This window comes from Gorilla gorilla, chromosome 7 (assembly GCF_029281585.2).
Source record: "Gorilla gorilla gorilla isolate KB3781 chromosome 7, NHGRI_mGorGor1-v2.1_pri, whole genome shotgun sequence".
Taxonomy (NCBI): domain Eukaryota; kingdom Metazoa; phylum Chordata; class Mammalia; order Primates; family Hominidae; genus Gorilla; species Gorilla gorilla.
Genome location: NC_073231.2, coordinates 107,314,000 through 107,329,370, shown reverse-complemented (window position 1 = coordinate 107,329,370; position 15,371 = coordinate 107,314,000). Strand labels below are relative to the sequence as shown.

The 15,371-nt window shown below is 44.6% G+C and overlaps 1 protein-coding gene and 1 long non-coding RNA gene across 3 annotated transcripts in view; one reads left to right on the top strand and one right to left on the bottom strand.

Moving 5' to 3' along the window:
• The window catches only part of GRHL2 (grainyhead like transcription factor 2), a 183,491-nt gene extending 176,547 nt beyond the window's left edge, over nucleotides 1–6,944 (bottom strand). Inside the window, exon 1 of the mRNA XM_004047391.5 lies at nucleotides 6,856–6,944. Within this exon, the coding sequence (XP_004047439.1) occupies nucleotides 6,856–6,875 (20 nt within the window). The 5' untranslated portion in view covers nucleotides 6,876–6,944. The remainder of the gene's footprint in view (nucleotides 1–6,855) is intronic.
• Nucleotides 6,945–6,976: 32 nt separating this feature from the next.
• On the top strand, nucleotides 6,977–11,502 carry LOC134759112 (uncharacterized). Of its 2 annotated transcripts, none has more exons than XR_010135021.1 (2): nucleotides 6,977–7,195; nucleotides 10,919–11,502. It is a non-coding gene; the product is annotated as an uncharacterized lncRNA (long non-coding RNA). The 2 variants fall into 2 exon arrangements; XR_010135022.1 differs by lacking the exon at nucleotides 10,919–11,502 and adding an exon at nucleotides 7,826–8,410 and having other exon boundaries at nucleotides 7,119–7,195.
• Nucleotides 11,503–15,371: the final 3,869 nt, after the last annotated feature.

Below are 15,371 nucleotides of genomic sequence, written 5' to 3'. Positions count from 1 at the left end.
GGTTAAACCTAGTTGACATCATCTGCTGCAATGATCTTACCTCTTGGCCCAGGTAACAAGGATGGGCTGCTGATGCTGTAAATACTGAAAGAATGCAGCAAGGTTCACTAACGATAGCAGCACCTAAAATCAGACTCACCGTTATCTCTATGCGCAGAAGCTGTACAGTTCTCACCAAGTTCTCACCAAGTTAATATGGGAGGAAAAAAAAACCAGGAAAGTGACATTAGGGAGACAAACCAAGGAAGGAAAGAAGGGAAGGAGGGAACAAGAAGAAAATGTTAGTTTAAATGAGGGAGGAAGTAAGGAAGGGGAAAAATACTATGTAACCATAGTTAATTTTTTAACCAGAAATGTATGTCTATAGTTAGACCAAAGCCATAAAGAGGAACTGAGGCAGTTGCCTGAATTATCTAAAACTTTTTAAAAAGTAAATTTAACAACCTAACATCCAAAAAATCTGATTTGAATTTTCTGTACATTTGAAACAAACACTTCTTCAGGTGATTGGGTACTGTTAATGTTGTTTAAATGCTTCTGTGTATGTTTGATTTATCCAAGTACTTTTTTTTTTTGAGACGGAGTCTTGCTGTCTCCCAGGCTGGAGCGCAGTGGCACAATCTCAGCTCACTGCAAGCTCTGCCTCCCGTGTTCACGCCATTCTCCCACCTTAGCCTCCCAAGTAGCTGGGACTACAGGTGCCCGCCACCATGCCCGGCTAATTTTTTGTATTTTTAGTAGAGACGGGGTTTCACTGTGTTAGCCAGGATGGTCTCGATCTCCTGACCTCGTGATCTGCCCACCTCGGCCTCCCAAAGTGCTGGGATTACAGGCATGAGCCACCGCGCCCGGCTTTATCCAACTACTTTTCTAAATTCTCCTTTTACTTTCCTGAGCCTAGTAGAAATTGCTAGACACAGCTTTTCATTGATTGCTCTAATACTTACTCCTAATCTCCCTTAAGTCAGGTGGCACTGGGATCATTTGAATTGCCTAGACCCTGCAGTCAGTTTAAAATAGACCTTCGCTGTAGGCCAACAGAAGATCTAGTGCCATCTTATCAGAGTAATACTTCAAGCTACCATGAGCCTTAGAAATGAAACTGCAATCATCATCCTATCAAATCATTTCACCAGAGACCAACATCAAACTAGAGCTCTTTACCTTTGACTTTGCGCTACAAAATAGAATCTGAATTCAGTGAAACAACAGTCCTCAAAAAAGTGAACACCAAGCATGGCGGCTCATGCCTGCAATCCCAGTACTTTGGAAGGCTAAGGTAGGTGGATCACTTGAGGTCAGGAGTTTGAGACCAGCCTGGCCAACATGATGAAACCCCATCTCTATTAAAAATACAAAAAATCAGCCAAGCGTGGCGGCACACACCTGTAATCCCAGCTACTGGGGAGGCTGAGGCAGGAGAACCTCTTGAACTTGGGAGGCGGAGGTTGCAGTGAGCCAAGATTGTGCCAGTGCACTCCAGCCTGGGCAACAGAGCAATACTCTTGTCTCAAAAATAAATAAATAAATAAAAATATAAATAAATAAAAATTGAACACCAGCTCGCACATGAGTGGGATTCAGCCAGAAACCCTAGCTAGACCTTTGGCAAGCCTGATGGAGGCCCATGTGGGTGACATCACTTCAAATCAGTTCTTTTGCAGCTCTGGAAACATATTCCCCTTCAAAAAGACCCCTTTCTTCCAGAAGCAGCAGTTCAGCAAAACAATGAAAGCAAACAACATCTAGGGCAGGCCTAAGAAGTCTTATATCCATGTTAAAATCATATCTGAAGCTGTTCATCCAAGGGAGCATAAAGTAAAATAAAAGTCCACAGATTTCTTTCACTTACACATTGGGTATGCACCTGAAAAGTTGCATATAAATTGCATCTATTATGTAAACTAACATTAAGTTTAATTTGAAGCAGTGTTGCCCTATTTAAGGCAATTATAATGCCCGGAACATTGTTTAGATGCAGATTCCCTGTGCTCTCACCTGGAGAATCTGATACAACACTGCTGGGTTGGGACCCAGGGTGCCTCAGATGATATTTTATATGTTTTAAACTCAGGTGAGTTTGAGATGCAATGATTTTAGAAATTCCTGTGGAGATTCCTATTTTTAAGCATGTGCATCATCTACAACTTGTTTTTCAGTTAGCTTAACTTTGCCTGTATGTCAGTTTACTTCATTGAAAATGGGAAACTCACTAAAGCACATGCTAGGCAGTGTTCCTCCAGACACAGTGGACAAGTCCATGTTTTCTGATGGATATAGTTTATAGAAACTGAACAAGAGCAAGAGGAAGGCAGCAAGGGCAAATTTTACCTTGCACAAGCCTAATGTTAAGGAGTGGAGATGGTAGCTGAAGGTAGTAGGTTACACTACAAGTTTTAGGGAGGTGGGCATGTCTGAGCAAACACTATCTGTACTTTGTCTCTCTTCTTTAGTTTGAATCCCCAGGGATCCTCCAGAGTGTGTGCATTTATTCATCTCTGAATCAAGGAGTGTACAAGATTTAATCCATTGTAGGGAACAGAACTCTGGGCCCCTCAACATTAAACTGGTGATACTCAGGGAAAGAAACAAGACTGATGATTCATCATTTACTCCTTAGGTATTACTATCTCTTGATTACCAAGACCACTTACAAGAATAATTTTGACTGTTCTGAGTATGCAACTGTCCAGATTAATAAGTAGAGAACTGATCATGTTAATTTATTTGATGGTGCCATTATCTCTGACTCTGATTCACCCACACAGAGCTCCTTTCTGGTCCTAGACCATGCTAACCACACTCTCACCTCAGGGCCCTGGCACTTGGTCTTCCACCTGCCTGTAACTTTCTTACCCCAGGTATCTTAGGGCTTGATCCCTCACTTCACTCAGGCCTCCACTCAAAGCTCACCTCATTGGAGAAGCTGTCCATGATCACCCTATACAAAAGACCTCCCCATTATTCTCAATCTCTCCAGCCGGTTTTGCTTTCCTTCATAGCACTTATCATCATCTAATTAAATATGTTTACTTTTTTGTTGATTTAGTGTCAACAAGCCTGCCCCTTTTCCCCCACCCCCAACACACACACAGTAAGCACCATGCAGGCAGGGACTAGGTTCTATTCACCAGTGAATCTCAATGCCAAGTATTTAGTGGCATTCAAGGCATATTCATTCAAAAAGTGAATGGGTATATGTATTGGTTTGAAAAAGATATGATAAATTCTTGACGTTTCTAACCTTAAAAGAAATTTTGCATAGCCAAATGTAAACAAGCATATGCATTTATAAAACTAAAGACTAGAGAGTGTAATTAAAATGTAGAGTCATCCCATTACTTGAAATGTTATCCACATGAGATACCTATAACTTCAGCCATTTTCTGAATAATAGCAGGACTCTTTAACAAAAAACACACAAAATGACTGAAATTATCATAAGCAAAAATGCGATGAGTAGGGAGAGGCAGTTTATCATGACCTGTATTTTTTTTTTTTTTTTGAGATGGAGTCTCACACTGTCACCCAGGCTGGAGTGCAGTGGTGCGATCTCAGCTCACTGCAACCTCCGCCTCCCAGGTTCAAGGGATTCTCCTGCCTCAGCCTCCCAAGTAGCTGAGATTACAGGCACCTGCCACCACACCCGGCTAATTTTTTGTATATTTAGTAGACACAGGGTTTCACTATGTTGATCAGGCTGGTCATGAACTCCTGACCTCGTGATCCACCTGCCTCGGCCTGCCAAAGTGCTGGGATTACAGGTGTGAGCCGCCGCGCCTGGCCCCTGTATTGTATTTTTAAAAACATTTTTGTAACTATTGTATTTTTTGTGACTATTAGGCATTGTGTTTATTAGAAGTATGTCTGTCCATGAGTTCCTTTCCACTACAGTGTAAGCCCCCTGAGAACAGGGCTCATCTTATCCATCTTCGCATGCCTCTATTACGCCTATCTGAATGTGTTACAAATAGTAGGTAACCAGAAAATACACTTACCTAATGAAAAACACCTGTGAGTATCAAATCACATAGTACCTACACGTTCTCTGAATATATTTTATACATTTTGGCAGTAAAATAAGAGTTTCTTAATCTAGCATTGCTTCACTTGTACACATGCTTGGTGACAAAGATCTTAAAGCTTCATAAAATTTAAGATGGAGTAGAGAATTTTAAAATATGTACAAAGACAAAATGTCCTAAAAATACTTTGTTTTAATTGGCGATAGCATCAACACTGCAGAACGTCAAAAGCAGAACGTTTCAATCTGAAAAGTCCACACCATAAAAAAGACGATGCTACTTCAGTTCAGACTTGTTAACCAGAAATATCTTCCTGTGCAATCCCAAAGATTGCCTAAATCTCAATGGGATTATGAAAGAACATCCAGTGTGTGTTCGTTCATGTTATTTCCAGAAACTACAGGCAGGCCTCGTAAGGTGGATTTTCCATGAGGCTGATGAAGCCTCTCACTTGCTCAGGAAGGAAGCCCCACGCTGTACCCAGGGGCCCGTTTACTTACAGTCCCCACCCCATGTCACACACATAGTTGCATAAGCTTCAGACCCACCCCTGCCGGGGCTCCCTTAGAATATTAATATTAAGAAAACTAGGCTAGAATTCGCAAAAATGATCCAGAAGTCATGTATTGACTTAAAGCATTTTCAACAGCCCAATGAGAGAGAAACAAACCAGTCGAATTATCTCTTTGCACCATTGTAACGATTACTTTTCCCAGGATACAAAATTTCGTCTTGGAAACCACGACTAGATAAAAGCAACGTTCATTAAATGCAAGCATATGTAATCCCAGATACTTATCACCTGTAAAAACCAGGTGATGCGTGTGGTGAAACCAGATTGCGGGCGCTCAGTACTTATTTCTGATGGTAAACACATTGTTCTTATTGCTGCTAAGTATAACTGGTGAAAATAAAGACCGACCCGTTTTCATTCAGAATTCGAGTTCTGTTGTATCACAAAACTAAGCAAACTAAATGTTAATTGCGCGATTAATTAAACTAGATTTGCAATCATCTTTGACGCAGGCAAGGATCAAAACAAACCCCCAAAACTTGCTGTCGCCTCCGGATTTGGCTACTGAAAATTTCAAACTCGAGTCGTGTTTCCTTGAAGACTAGAGAGATATGGGGAGGAGCTGGGGGTGTTCTCAGACAACCACACACTCTCCTCTTCCTACCCTGCCTCTGACCCTCTCCCGTGTTGGTAACGCTAGTTCTTCCCCTCCGGTATGCTATACTCGGTTAATTCCTCATCGGTGGCTAACGGGGTACAACTATCTGGCAGTTTTTTGCTTTTTAAGTATGACAGCGCATTTTCTTAGGTTCGCCTAACCTGCCAGCGGCTTTATGTTGAGGCTAGTCCTTCCCCTCCACCCCTGAACAGGTCCGCAGGGCCTTCCCACTCCTCCCTCGTGGTCCCTCAACTTGGGACGGGTCCCCGCCACTTCTCCATGACAGGCCCAGTGGCCCGCAGCCTTGGGGCACCGGCCCTCTCCGGCGAGACACCTTCAGGAAGGTCCCCTCGGGGTGGCCGCAACGCCACGGCAAAGTTACCGGGGAAAGCAAAAGGGCGGCCCCGCGCACTTCCAATAGGACGCAGCCAGTTCCCAGGCCCGGACGCGCCCGAGAGGAGGGGGAAGGGAGTGTCCCCGCCGAATCCCGAGAAAGGCCGCGGGACCCACCTCCGGCTCCCTCCCGCGCCCGCCCAGGCCCCACCTCCCCCGGCTCGCACAAAGCCTTCCGAGGGCGGGGGCCGGCCCGCGGGGAGGCCGTCAGGACGCGGCCGGACCGGGCCCAGTGACCCGCGGGCGGCTCTGGCCGCGCAGGCTGTGGCTCCCCGGCGCGTCTGGAGTGCCTGTCCGGGACGGGAAGGACGCGAGCCCAGCGTTCCCGCCGCCCCGAGCCCTCGGCCTTGACGGCGAGAGCACCCCGAGAAGGCTCGGCGCGCCCCACGCAGTCCCGCCTGCCGCGTCCGAGGTGGCGGCCAACTGCGTGGAGGGCCGCGAGCTCGAGGGGCGTGCAGACGCTGTCGGGGCGCGGGTGAATCGCTCAGTGGCAGGCGCCCCTTCGTGCCCCGCCGAGGCCCTAACTCGAGGCCTCACATGAGTTCCCCCAGTTCGCGAACCGTCCTTTCCCCCGGGCACCTGAGGAAGGTGGCCAAACAATGCGGGGGCGGACGCGGGGGAGGGGGGGAGGAAGGCGGGATGTCGAGGGAGTGGGGGACGGCGCCGGCCGCCCCCGCGCCCCCCGGCCTCCCAGCGCCTCGCCTCCCATCGGGGCCACACGCGGGCGCGCACTCACGCCCACCCTCCTGCCCGGTGCGAGAAGATGGCCGTTTCTGCCTCATATAAAAGCTCTTTGTTGCGGTCACACAAAAGCGGCCAAGCCCCACTTTTCCAGTAGGCCCTTTGGACAAATCGAAGGAACTCAGCTGAACTTCCAAATGGCCCTAAACGCCAGATCGGTGGGAGCAGCTAAAACAGAGAGGGAAGAGCAGGCCTCCCGCGCCCATCTACCAAAACCTCTGGCAATATCCAAGTATTCATCCAGGAGCGGGAGCTGAGACCATTCCTAAGGGAGGAAGGAAAAGGAAAACCCACTTTTACTATCAAGGCCCAAAGGGGATATTAAACATTCACATTGTTGTAGGGTTTCTCCCCTTAATCAGGGTAGAAACATAATGCGGAAAAGTCTGGATCCACCAAAAAGAAAAAGAAAAAAGAAAGAAAAATACCAACAATAGCAACTTAAAAACAAAAACATAACAAACCAGTTGCCATCAGCCCAAAGTGGTAGTAGTAGCAGCAGCCGGCGCGTGTGATCCACTTACTTGTCCGACTCTTGTGACATGTTTGGTCCAATGAACTTGCTCCCCTTTTCCTGGAGCCTCAGCCTCTGGTGAAACTGGACTTTCAAGTCTGTGCAGGTGAAGGTGTGTGAGAGCGCCCGAGATGGCAGAACAAGAGCTACAGGTAATTCTGCTTTTCCGTCCCCCCTCACCACTCTCGCTCGCTCGCCCGCTCGCGCCCTCACCTAGCCGGAAAGGTGGGATAAGGGGGGGCCCCTCACATGGGGCCCGAGCTCGGAGGCGGCCGGGCGGCGCGGAGTCCTCCTGGATCGTGGCAATGGGCAGACACAGAGCAGAAAGTGGCGGACTTGGGCGGCCACAGGTAACTTTCTCGCAAGGAGCTGAATTCTTTCACTAAAGGGTACAAGCCCGAGGGACGAGCTGCGCGATGATTGGCTGGGGAGCTGCCTCAGGTGAGCTGCCATTGGCAGAGGCGCGCTCAGGTAAGGCCCTTCTCCAAGTGCAGGTAACTCACTCCGAAGTTTACCTGAGTGGAGCGGCGGCATGCTTGCAGCTCGGCGGCAGCCTGTGAGAGCTGAGGGTCAGTTCTTCGAGTAGATCTCAAGCTGCGTTTTCCTCCTTCTCCAAAGCAGGGATGGGAAGGTGGAGGCTACTGGTTGAAGAGAAGAAAGGGGTTGGGGGAATGCAACACCTGCAAACACTAGGGATTGTGGGTCGAGCGGAAGAGCTAATGAGAGCTGAGCTCAGGTATCCCAAGTCAACCAGAATCAAATGCGCAGTACGCCACAAGGCATTTAATGCCCGCAGTAACAGGGCTGTTTGACAGTGGCAGAAGAGGACGGGACTAAAGTTACTTTGTGCTGAGAGGGGGAAAGAAGCACAAAGTTTGGTCTGTTGCGTAATTGAATTTTTAACACTCTTATCCACAACAAACGCTTTTTCGTGTCCTGCTGTGTAAAAGACATCAGATATATTACAGATTTTCACACAGGTGAGCATCCTTTTACGAGCTGGGCAGGTGGGGAGTGCCGTGGTTTTGATGGAGTGAGGAGATTTGGTTGAATGAACGCTAAGATGGCCAGACGCACCTCTTCGATCTCAACTCTGCAGCCTGGGATTCCAGAGCTGCAAACAACCGCTGAATTCGTTCTGTAAACCTGTTGTCATTTGACGTTTCCAGGCAGGCATCAACATTTACATTGTAATTCAATAGACGCTACTACTACAAAGGAGCTTTATTCTTCCAGCTTAATATGGTTGCTACGGAAACACTGCAGGATGAAACTGACTTTTTTTGTGGTAATGTTTCTCCTGGTTGGGAACAACGCAAATTAGCAAAGGTGTAATTTATAACCGCTGCTACCAAAGAGCGAAGTATTTGTGGAAGTTCTGACTGGAATCTAGCTCGTACATATGGATTGTGGAAATAAAGGAGGACGTGGAAAGCTTGCCATATTTTATTTCAAGTTAATACTAAAGCTGCCAGACTTAATACAACTTTCTTTTAATCTTTATGGATCACATATTTTCTGAAAATTGTATGATAAAACAAGGTTTGGTTTGTTCCATGTGTCCATTTTCAACAATAAATTTCAAAATTGTGTTTTTGAAAAACAATATAAACACACACTTTAAAAAAATAATATATTTTAAGACAATGCAGGTACTATTTTAATATAATATTTTAAGATAATGCAATACCTATCATGTTCCTCTCATTTTTAGAGGCAGCCATATTCTACTTTTATCTGTCTCTTCTGTCATTTACCTCCCTATTTCTAAATAATTTATACTGCCATCTCTTGATTTGCCAATAGATGTTGTGCTCTGACTACCTGTTGCTTCAGATTAGGATTTAGCTCTTTCATGCCAAGCAACTTCTCCTTCCAACACAGCACTTTCACAGTTTAGGAGCTGAGTAAGTGACTATGCCAATAGCAATGACAACAGAGCCAATAGTGTACTATTCTTGTTTTCTTCCTTATAAAACCTTGTATCTATTTACTTAGTTTGTTATGCCTCATCCTGATATTTTTCTACAACTGATCTATCAAAAGACTATCATGTTTATTTTCCAAATGATCAAACGATCAATTCCAATTTTCCCCTGAAAACAATTCCTCCAGAACTTCATTGTTCTACTGTTTCAGTGGAGATGAGTTGCTCTATGGATCCGCTGCTCAAGTGTCATCCTGGGACACTCCTTTTTTTTTTTTGACAGAGTCTCTCTCTGTTGCCCAGGCTAGAGTGCAACGGTGTGATCTCAGCTCACTGCAACCTCTGCCTCCCGGGTTCAAGTGATTCTCCTGCCTCAGCCTCCCAAGTACCTGGGATTACAGGCATGCGCCACCACGTCCAGCTAATTTTGTATTTTTAGTAGAGACGGGGTTTCTCCATGTTGGTCAGGCTGGTCTAGAACTCCCAACCTCAGGTGATCCACCTGCCTTGGCCTCCCAAAGTGCTGGGATTACAGGTGTGAGCCACTGCGCCCGGCCTGGGACACTCCTTAGTCTGTAGTGTGAGAACCCCCATTTCTGTGTTTTGTGCCTTCTTTTTTGGTTTACTGCTTCATTTTCCATGGCACATGTTTTAGTAACAGCCCAAGAAAGGGTACAGAAGGTAAAAATTTGAGTTATTACATACTTGAATATGTCTTTATTCAACTTTTGCTTTTAATAGAGAGTTTGACCAAGTGTAGAATTCTAACCAGAATTTCTTCATTCATAATTTTATAGAAATTGCTTTTCATTTATTTATTTTAATTTTTTAATTAAAAAAAATTTGTAGGCCATGCACAGTGGCTTGCACCTGTAATCCCAGCACTTTGGGAGGCCAAGGCAGGAGGATCACTTGAGTCCAGGAGTTCAAGATCAGCATGGGCAATGTAGCTAGACCCCATCTCTACAAAAAAATACAAAAATTAACCAGGCATACTGGTGTGCACCTGTAGTCCCGGCTACTCAGGGGGCTGAGGAGAGGAGATTGCCTGACCCCAGGGAGGTCAAGGCTGCAGTGAGTCAAGACCATGACACTGCACTCCAGCCTGGGCTGCAGAGCAAAACCTTGTCTCTAAAAAAATTAATTAATTAAATTTTTAAAAACAAGTTCTTACTCTGTCACACCAGCTGGAGTGCAGTGACATGGTCATAGCTCTCTGCAGCCTCAAAATCCTGGACTCAAGTGATCCTCCTGACTCAACTTCCCAAGTAGCTGGGATTACAGGCAAAAATTGCTCTTTTATCTTCTAGCTTCCAGTGTTACTATTGAGAATGTCACTTAATTTTGCTGCGCTTCAGTTTCCTCATCTATAAAATGGAGATTATAATAGTAATTATCTCACTAATATGTCTGAACCACTTAGAACATTACCAGGCACTTATTAAATTCTCAATTATTATTCAATCTTATTATTTATTTTTTAAACTGGATTAATCTCAGAATGTTCTTTTTTTTTTTTTTTTTTCCTGTTGCACATCTCTTCACCTTTTGTCCTATTTTGGAAGATATTTTCTTGCTTTACTTTCTACTGCAGTTGTTACCTCAACTATTTAAAGAGCTCATTTCATGCTGTCTGTTATAAATAGAATTTAGTGATTATGTCACAGTCGCACTAATTTTTTCTATCTTTTGAGAGTATTTACTTGCTGTAGGGCTTTCTTTGCCTCCTGCCTTGTCTTGGCTTTCTCTAGCTTCCCTTCTCATGTATTTGTTTTCGTCCCATCACGTTAGAGGCTTTCATCAACTGTCTGCAAACCTTTTCCTCTCCTTTCATAAGTAGGAATGAGGTAATAGAAACCTCACCAGAAACTCTATATGTGGGTGAGAAAAGTGTGCTTGCTCACTGGTGGGTTTGCTGTATGGTGATCAGACGAAAGCTCATTTTTTCGTGGGAAGATACCTCAAATGTCAGAAGCTAGATGTCTTTTCTTTGGGGCTTGTCAGTTTCTCATGAGAAATATCTTATAATCTCTTGCCTGAGGAGGCATTCACTTGGCTGCCAGCGTTCTGGAAGTAGTTCAGGGGAAGAGGTCTGGATGAGTAACTGCTTAGGGTGCAATCTTTCACACTCTTTTCTTTCCTGCAGGTGCCTTATTCCTGCCCTTCTTTGTGCCTGCTGGACAAGCCTCTCTCCTCTTTCTCATGCTGACTGCGAGGAGTGGGACAGGGCACCTGAGACTCCAGCAACTCCAAGTGCCAACATTGACCTGGCCTCTTGCTTTTAGCTGCTCACCTCTCCCTCACCCTTCCGGGATCCTGGGGCCCCTCATCAGCATTTTCTTCTAGTGATCTCTGTCATCTCCAAGGCCCAGACCACTCTAGGGTTTTGTAGCGAATTGGGCTCTTTCTGTACCACCGCTATGGCCATATTAGAGTGTAGCTTTCACTGTTCTGTTAAACTAGTTTTCACTCCTCCATCGACCCTCTCTATTCTTCAGAATTGTGTTGAAATATAGCTTTTGCTGATGACTCCTCCTCTATCTTCTTTGCCGCTTTGGATTTATCCCTTTATGTTCTTTTACTATCCTTTTCAGGGGAGAATGAAGATAAATACGTGTGTTTAATCCTTTAATCTGAAGTCCATTTCCAAAATTATACAAAAGATTTTACCAAACTGTCCCAAATTGTTTGTGCAAAGAAACCCAGTGTTTATGGTTAAACCATTCCTTTTGTTGGTTTATGATAGTCAAGAATCTTTTCTTCTTCTTTGGTATCTAATAACTCAACTTTGTTCAGATAGCTTGTTGTCCCCCTACTGGCTAACTACTGCTGTATTCATTGGTTAGATTAGCAAAGGAAAATGTTCGAAAGGACCATTTTAAATTGTCAACCATGAAATGACCTGTTACCCAAATATTTTGATTCCTTTGGCAGAAGAGTAGTATATAAATATGAAAGTTTCTGCCACGCTCACCATGAGACTCTACTACTGTGTCTCCAAATATCTTTATTCATAAACACTTAAGTACAGCAGTGGTTCCCAAAGTGTGGTCCCTGGATGGACTGTCAACATCAGATCCCCTGGGAACTTGTTAGGAATGCAGATTCACCAACTCACTCCAGACCCATGGAATCAGAATTCAAAGAACCTGTGTTTCTAACAAGCCTATAGGTGGTTCTGATGCGTCTTAAAATTTGAGAAACACAGTACAGTATTCTGACAGCATAAAGTTGCACACCCTTAGCCATTGAAGACCATCATCCTAAATTATGCTGAACATGCAGTTTTGCAATAGACAGCCATAGAGTAAATAATGGATTTTACCTGTGTGGATTCTTCCAGTCTCAACCTAGTGATTATTTATTTAATGGTTGGCCACTGTCCTTAGTTGGAGTAGTTAGCTCCTCAAAATAATGATCCTGGAATCTGCTGCAGTATGCATCATGAACTTGGAAGTTTCAGCACAGTTTAGAGTTTGATGGTTATTTTAGGAGGCAGCAACAAAGCAAATGTTCATATAAAAACTGGTAACAAGATAGTGCTGTTTCTAATGAAATTATTTATGAGGTAAAAATTCTAATTAAATTCCTGGGCGAAAATAGTGTTATTTTGATTATCATTTAAGTAATGGTCTTTAACATCTATTCAGATGGCTAATCTCATTTTCTTATTGTAAAAAGTATTTAGAATTTGATGCTAAATTGTCATTTCATTATGATGAACCTCTTATTATAGTGAGACTTGGGGAAAAGGGTGCCATTCTATGGCATCTGGGCAGAAGAATTCAGTTGTGTTTTTTGTTTGTTTTTGTTTTTGTTTTTTTTGAGAAAGAGTCTTGCTCTGTTGCCCAGGCTGGAGTGCAGTGTTGTGATCTCTGCTCACTGCAACCTCCACTTCCCAGGTTCAAGTGATTCTTCTGCCTCAGTCTCCTGAGTAGCTGTGCCCACCCCAGGTGCCTGCCACCACGCCCGGCTAATTTTTGTATTTTTAGTAGAGACGGGGTTTCACCATGTTGGCCAGGCTGATCTGGAACTCCTGGCCTCAAATGATCCACCCACCTTGGCCTTCCAAAGTGCTGGGATTACAGACATGAGCCACCGCGCCCAGCCAGAATCCAGTTTTAAAGGGCTGCAGATCTAGTTGAACAAGTCTGCCTGCTGACCGTCTTCCGCCATATGTCATCATATGCGGGGCCAGTATAGCAGATCTGCCATTGAATCTGTTGTGAAGCCATGACAGGTACTATCTCCTCCTAGGTTGTTTTGCACTATAAAAACACTAATTTATTAAATTGACTATTATCCCCAAGAAGGAACCTGGAGAAGAATAAAATGTACCTGGATGCCTGAATTTGAAATCCACCTAAGGATGTATAACTTAACCAACTGAACATTCAATGGCAGTTGCCTTGCAGTTTGGAGCCTCTTTTTCAGCCAGCAGCCAGCTGAGGTTTGTATATTTATTAAGGATAGCAAGTGTTTCTGTTGCTGGAACTGGCCATAGGTAACCCTTTCACAGAAAGCACTGCCCTGTTAAAACAGCATTGAGCATGTATCTTTATCTCTATTCCTTCATCTTTTTTTTTTTTTTTAATTTTAAGACAAGGAGTCACTCTATAACCTAGGCTAGAGTGCAGTGGTACAATCCTAGCTCACTGCAGGCTGCCTCAATCTCCTGGGCTCAAGCAATGCTTGGCCTCTCAAAGTGTTGGGATTATAGGTGTGAGCCACCACATCCTGGCCCTCTAGTCCTTCCTGAATCCTCAGTGATAGAAGAGTAAGGAAGGAGATGAAAGTATTAAAGATGACAACAAAATTGGGAAATTGGAAAGTGACTGAAGGAGTAAAAACTGATTTAGCAGAGTTGAGACAGATGGGCTTAATCATATGTAGACACTGAGGATCAGGCCATTTAGCCTGTAGAACATCAGAAAGGCATAGAACAGGGGTGTCCAATCTTTTGGCTGCTCTGGGCCAAATTAGAAGAAAACTTGTCTTGGGCCACACATAAAATACACTAACACTAACAATAGCTGATGAGCTTAAAAAAAAATCTCATAACGTTTTAAGAAAGTTTACAAATTTGTGTTGGGCTGCATTCAAAGCCATCCTGGGCCACATGTGGCCCACAGGCCAAGGGCTGGACAAGCTTGGCCTAGAAAATCAAGTGTCTGATTATCATTGAAGGTGGGAGTAAGTGATAGGGCTGATGCCAGAGGGATTGATTCAAAAGCTTGATACAAAGCTGTTAGGCCCCTAGGCCCCCACCTCCACCCAGTGCAAGTAAGCTCCCATCCATATTAGTTTTCCAGGCTGCCATAACAAAATACCACAGATAGTGTGATTTAAACAACAAAAGTTTATTTTCTCACAGTTCCGGAGGATAGAAGTCCAAGATCAAGGCGCCAGCAGAGATACTTTTTTTGAAGGCCTCTCTCCTTGGCTTGCAGACAGCCATCTTACCGGGTCCTCACATGGTCATTTCACTGTGAGCCCACATGTCTGTGTTCTAATCTCCTTTTCTTATAAACATATGGGATTAGGGCCCACCCATTTGACTCCATCTTACCTTATTTACCTCTTTAAAGGCCATATCTCCAAATACACTCACGTTGTGGGGTATGAGGGGGTTAGAACTTCAACACTTGAATTTAGGGAGATACAATTCAGCCCAAAACTCCATCCCTCCTCCATGCTAGCAGGAGACAGAGTGTACTGTAGTGAAATTGAACCAGGAGGACTTCCCACTTGGGTACATCAGGGGAACTATCAGGAGAGAGCCACTGGACCTACAAGAAGGAGAGCAAGTGAAAGATCGTATGCTAATCAGTGAGATATCATCTCATAGTTTCCTCCACCCAGCTTAGTAAGCCAGGAGCCAAGTTTATACCACTACCACCCATGCCTCTCCCCCAAGGCAAGAGATCAGAGGATGTTTCTTTAAATAAATTATAAGGTCCTAGAAAAAGATCTACAGATGTGAATGTGTAGGTGTTCCCCAATCTGGAAGAAGGAAGAAGGAAGGGAGGAAGGAAGGAAGGGAAGGAGGGAGGGAGGGAGGGAGAAAGAAAAGAAAGGAAGGAACCGGGTGCGGTGGCTCATGCCTGTAATCCCAGCACTTTGGGAGGCCGAGGCGGGCGGGTCACCTGAGGTCAGGAGTTGGATACCAGCCTGACCAACATGGAGAAACCCCATCTCTACTAAAAATACAAAATTAGCCAGGCGCGGTGGTACATGCCTATAATCCCAGCTACTCGGTGGGCTGAGGCAGGAGAATCGCTTGAATCAGGCATGTGGAGGTTGTGGTGAGCTGAGATCGCACCACTGCACTCCAGCCTGGGCAACAAGAGCGAAACTCCGTCTCAAAAAAAAAAAAAAAAAGGAAAGGAAAGAGAAAAAAAGGAAGAAAGATGCTTGCTGTCTACCATATCTCCCTTCAAAAAAGTCGTTCAGTTCCACCCTCACACAGAGCCTCTAATGAGCTTCTTATACCACACTTAAATATAAACATGAGGTCAGAGATCATCAGTGTTTGAGAAAAGCCTCCAAAAGGAAGTAAAAACGCCAGAACAAAAGTCTAACTAAAAGAATAACTTTGA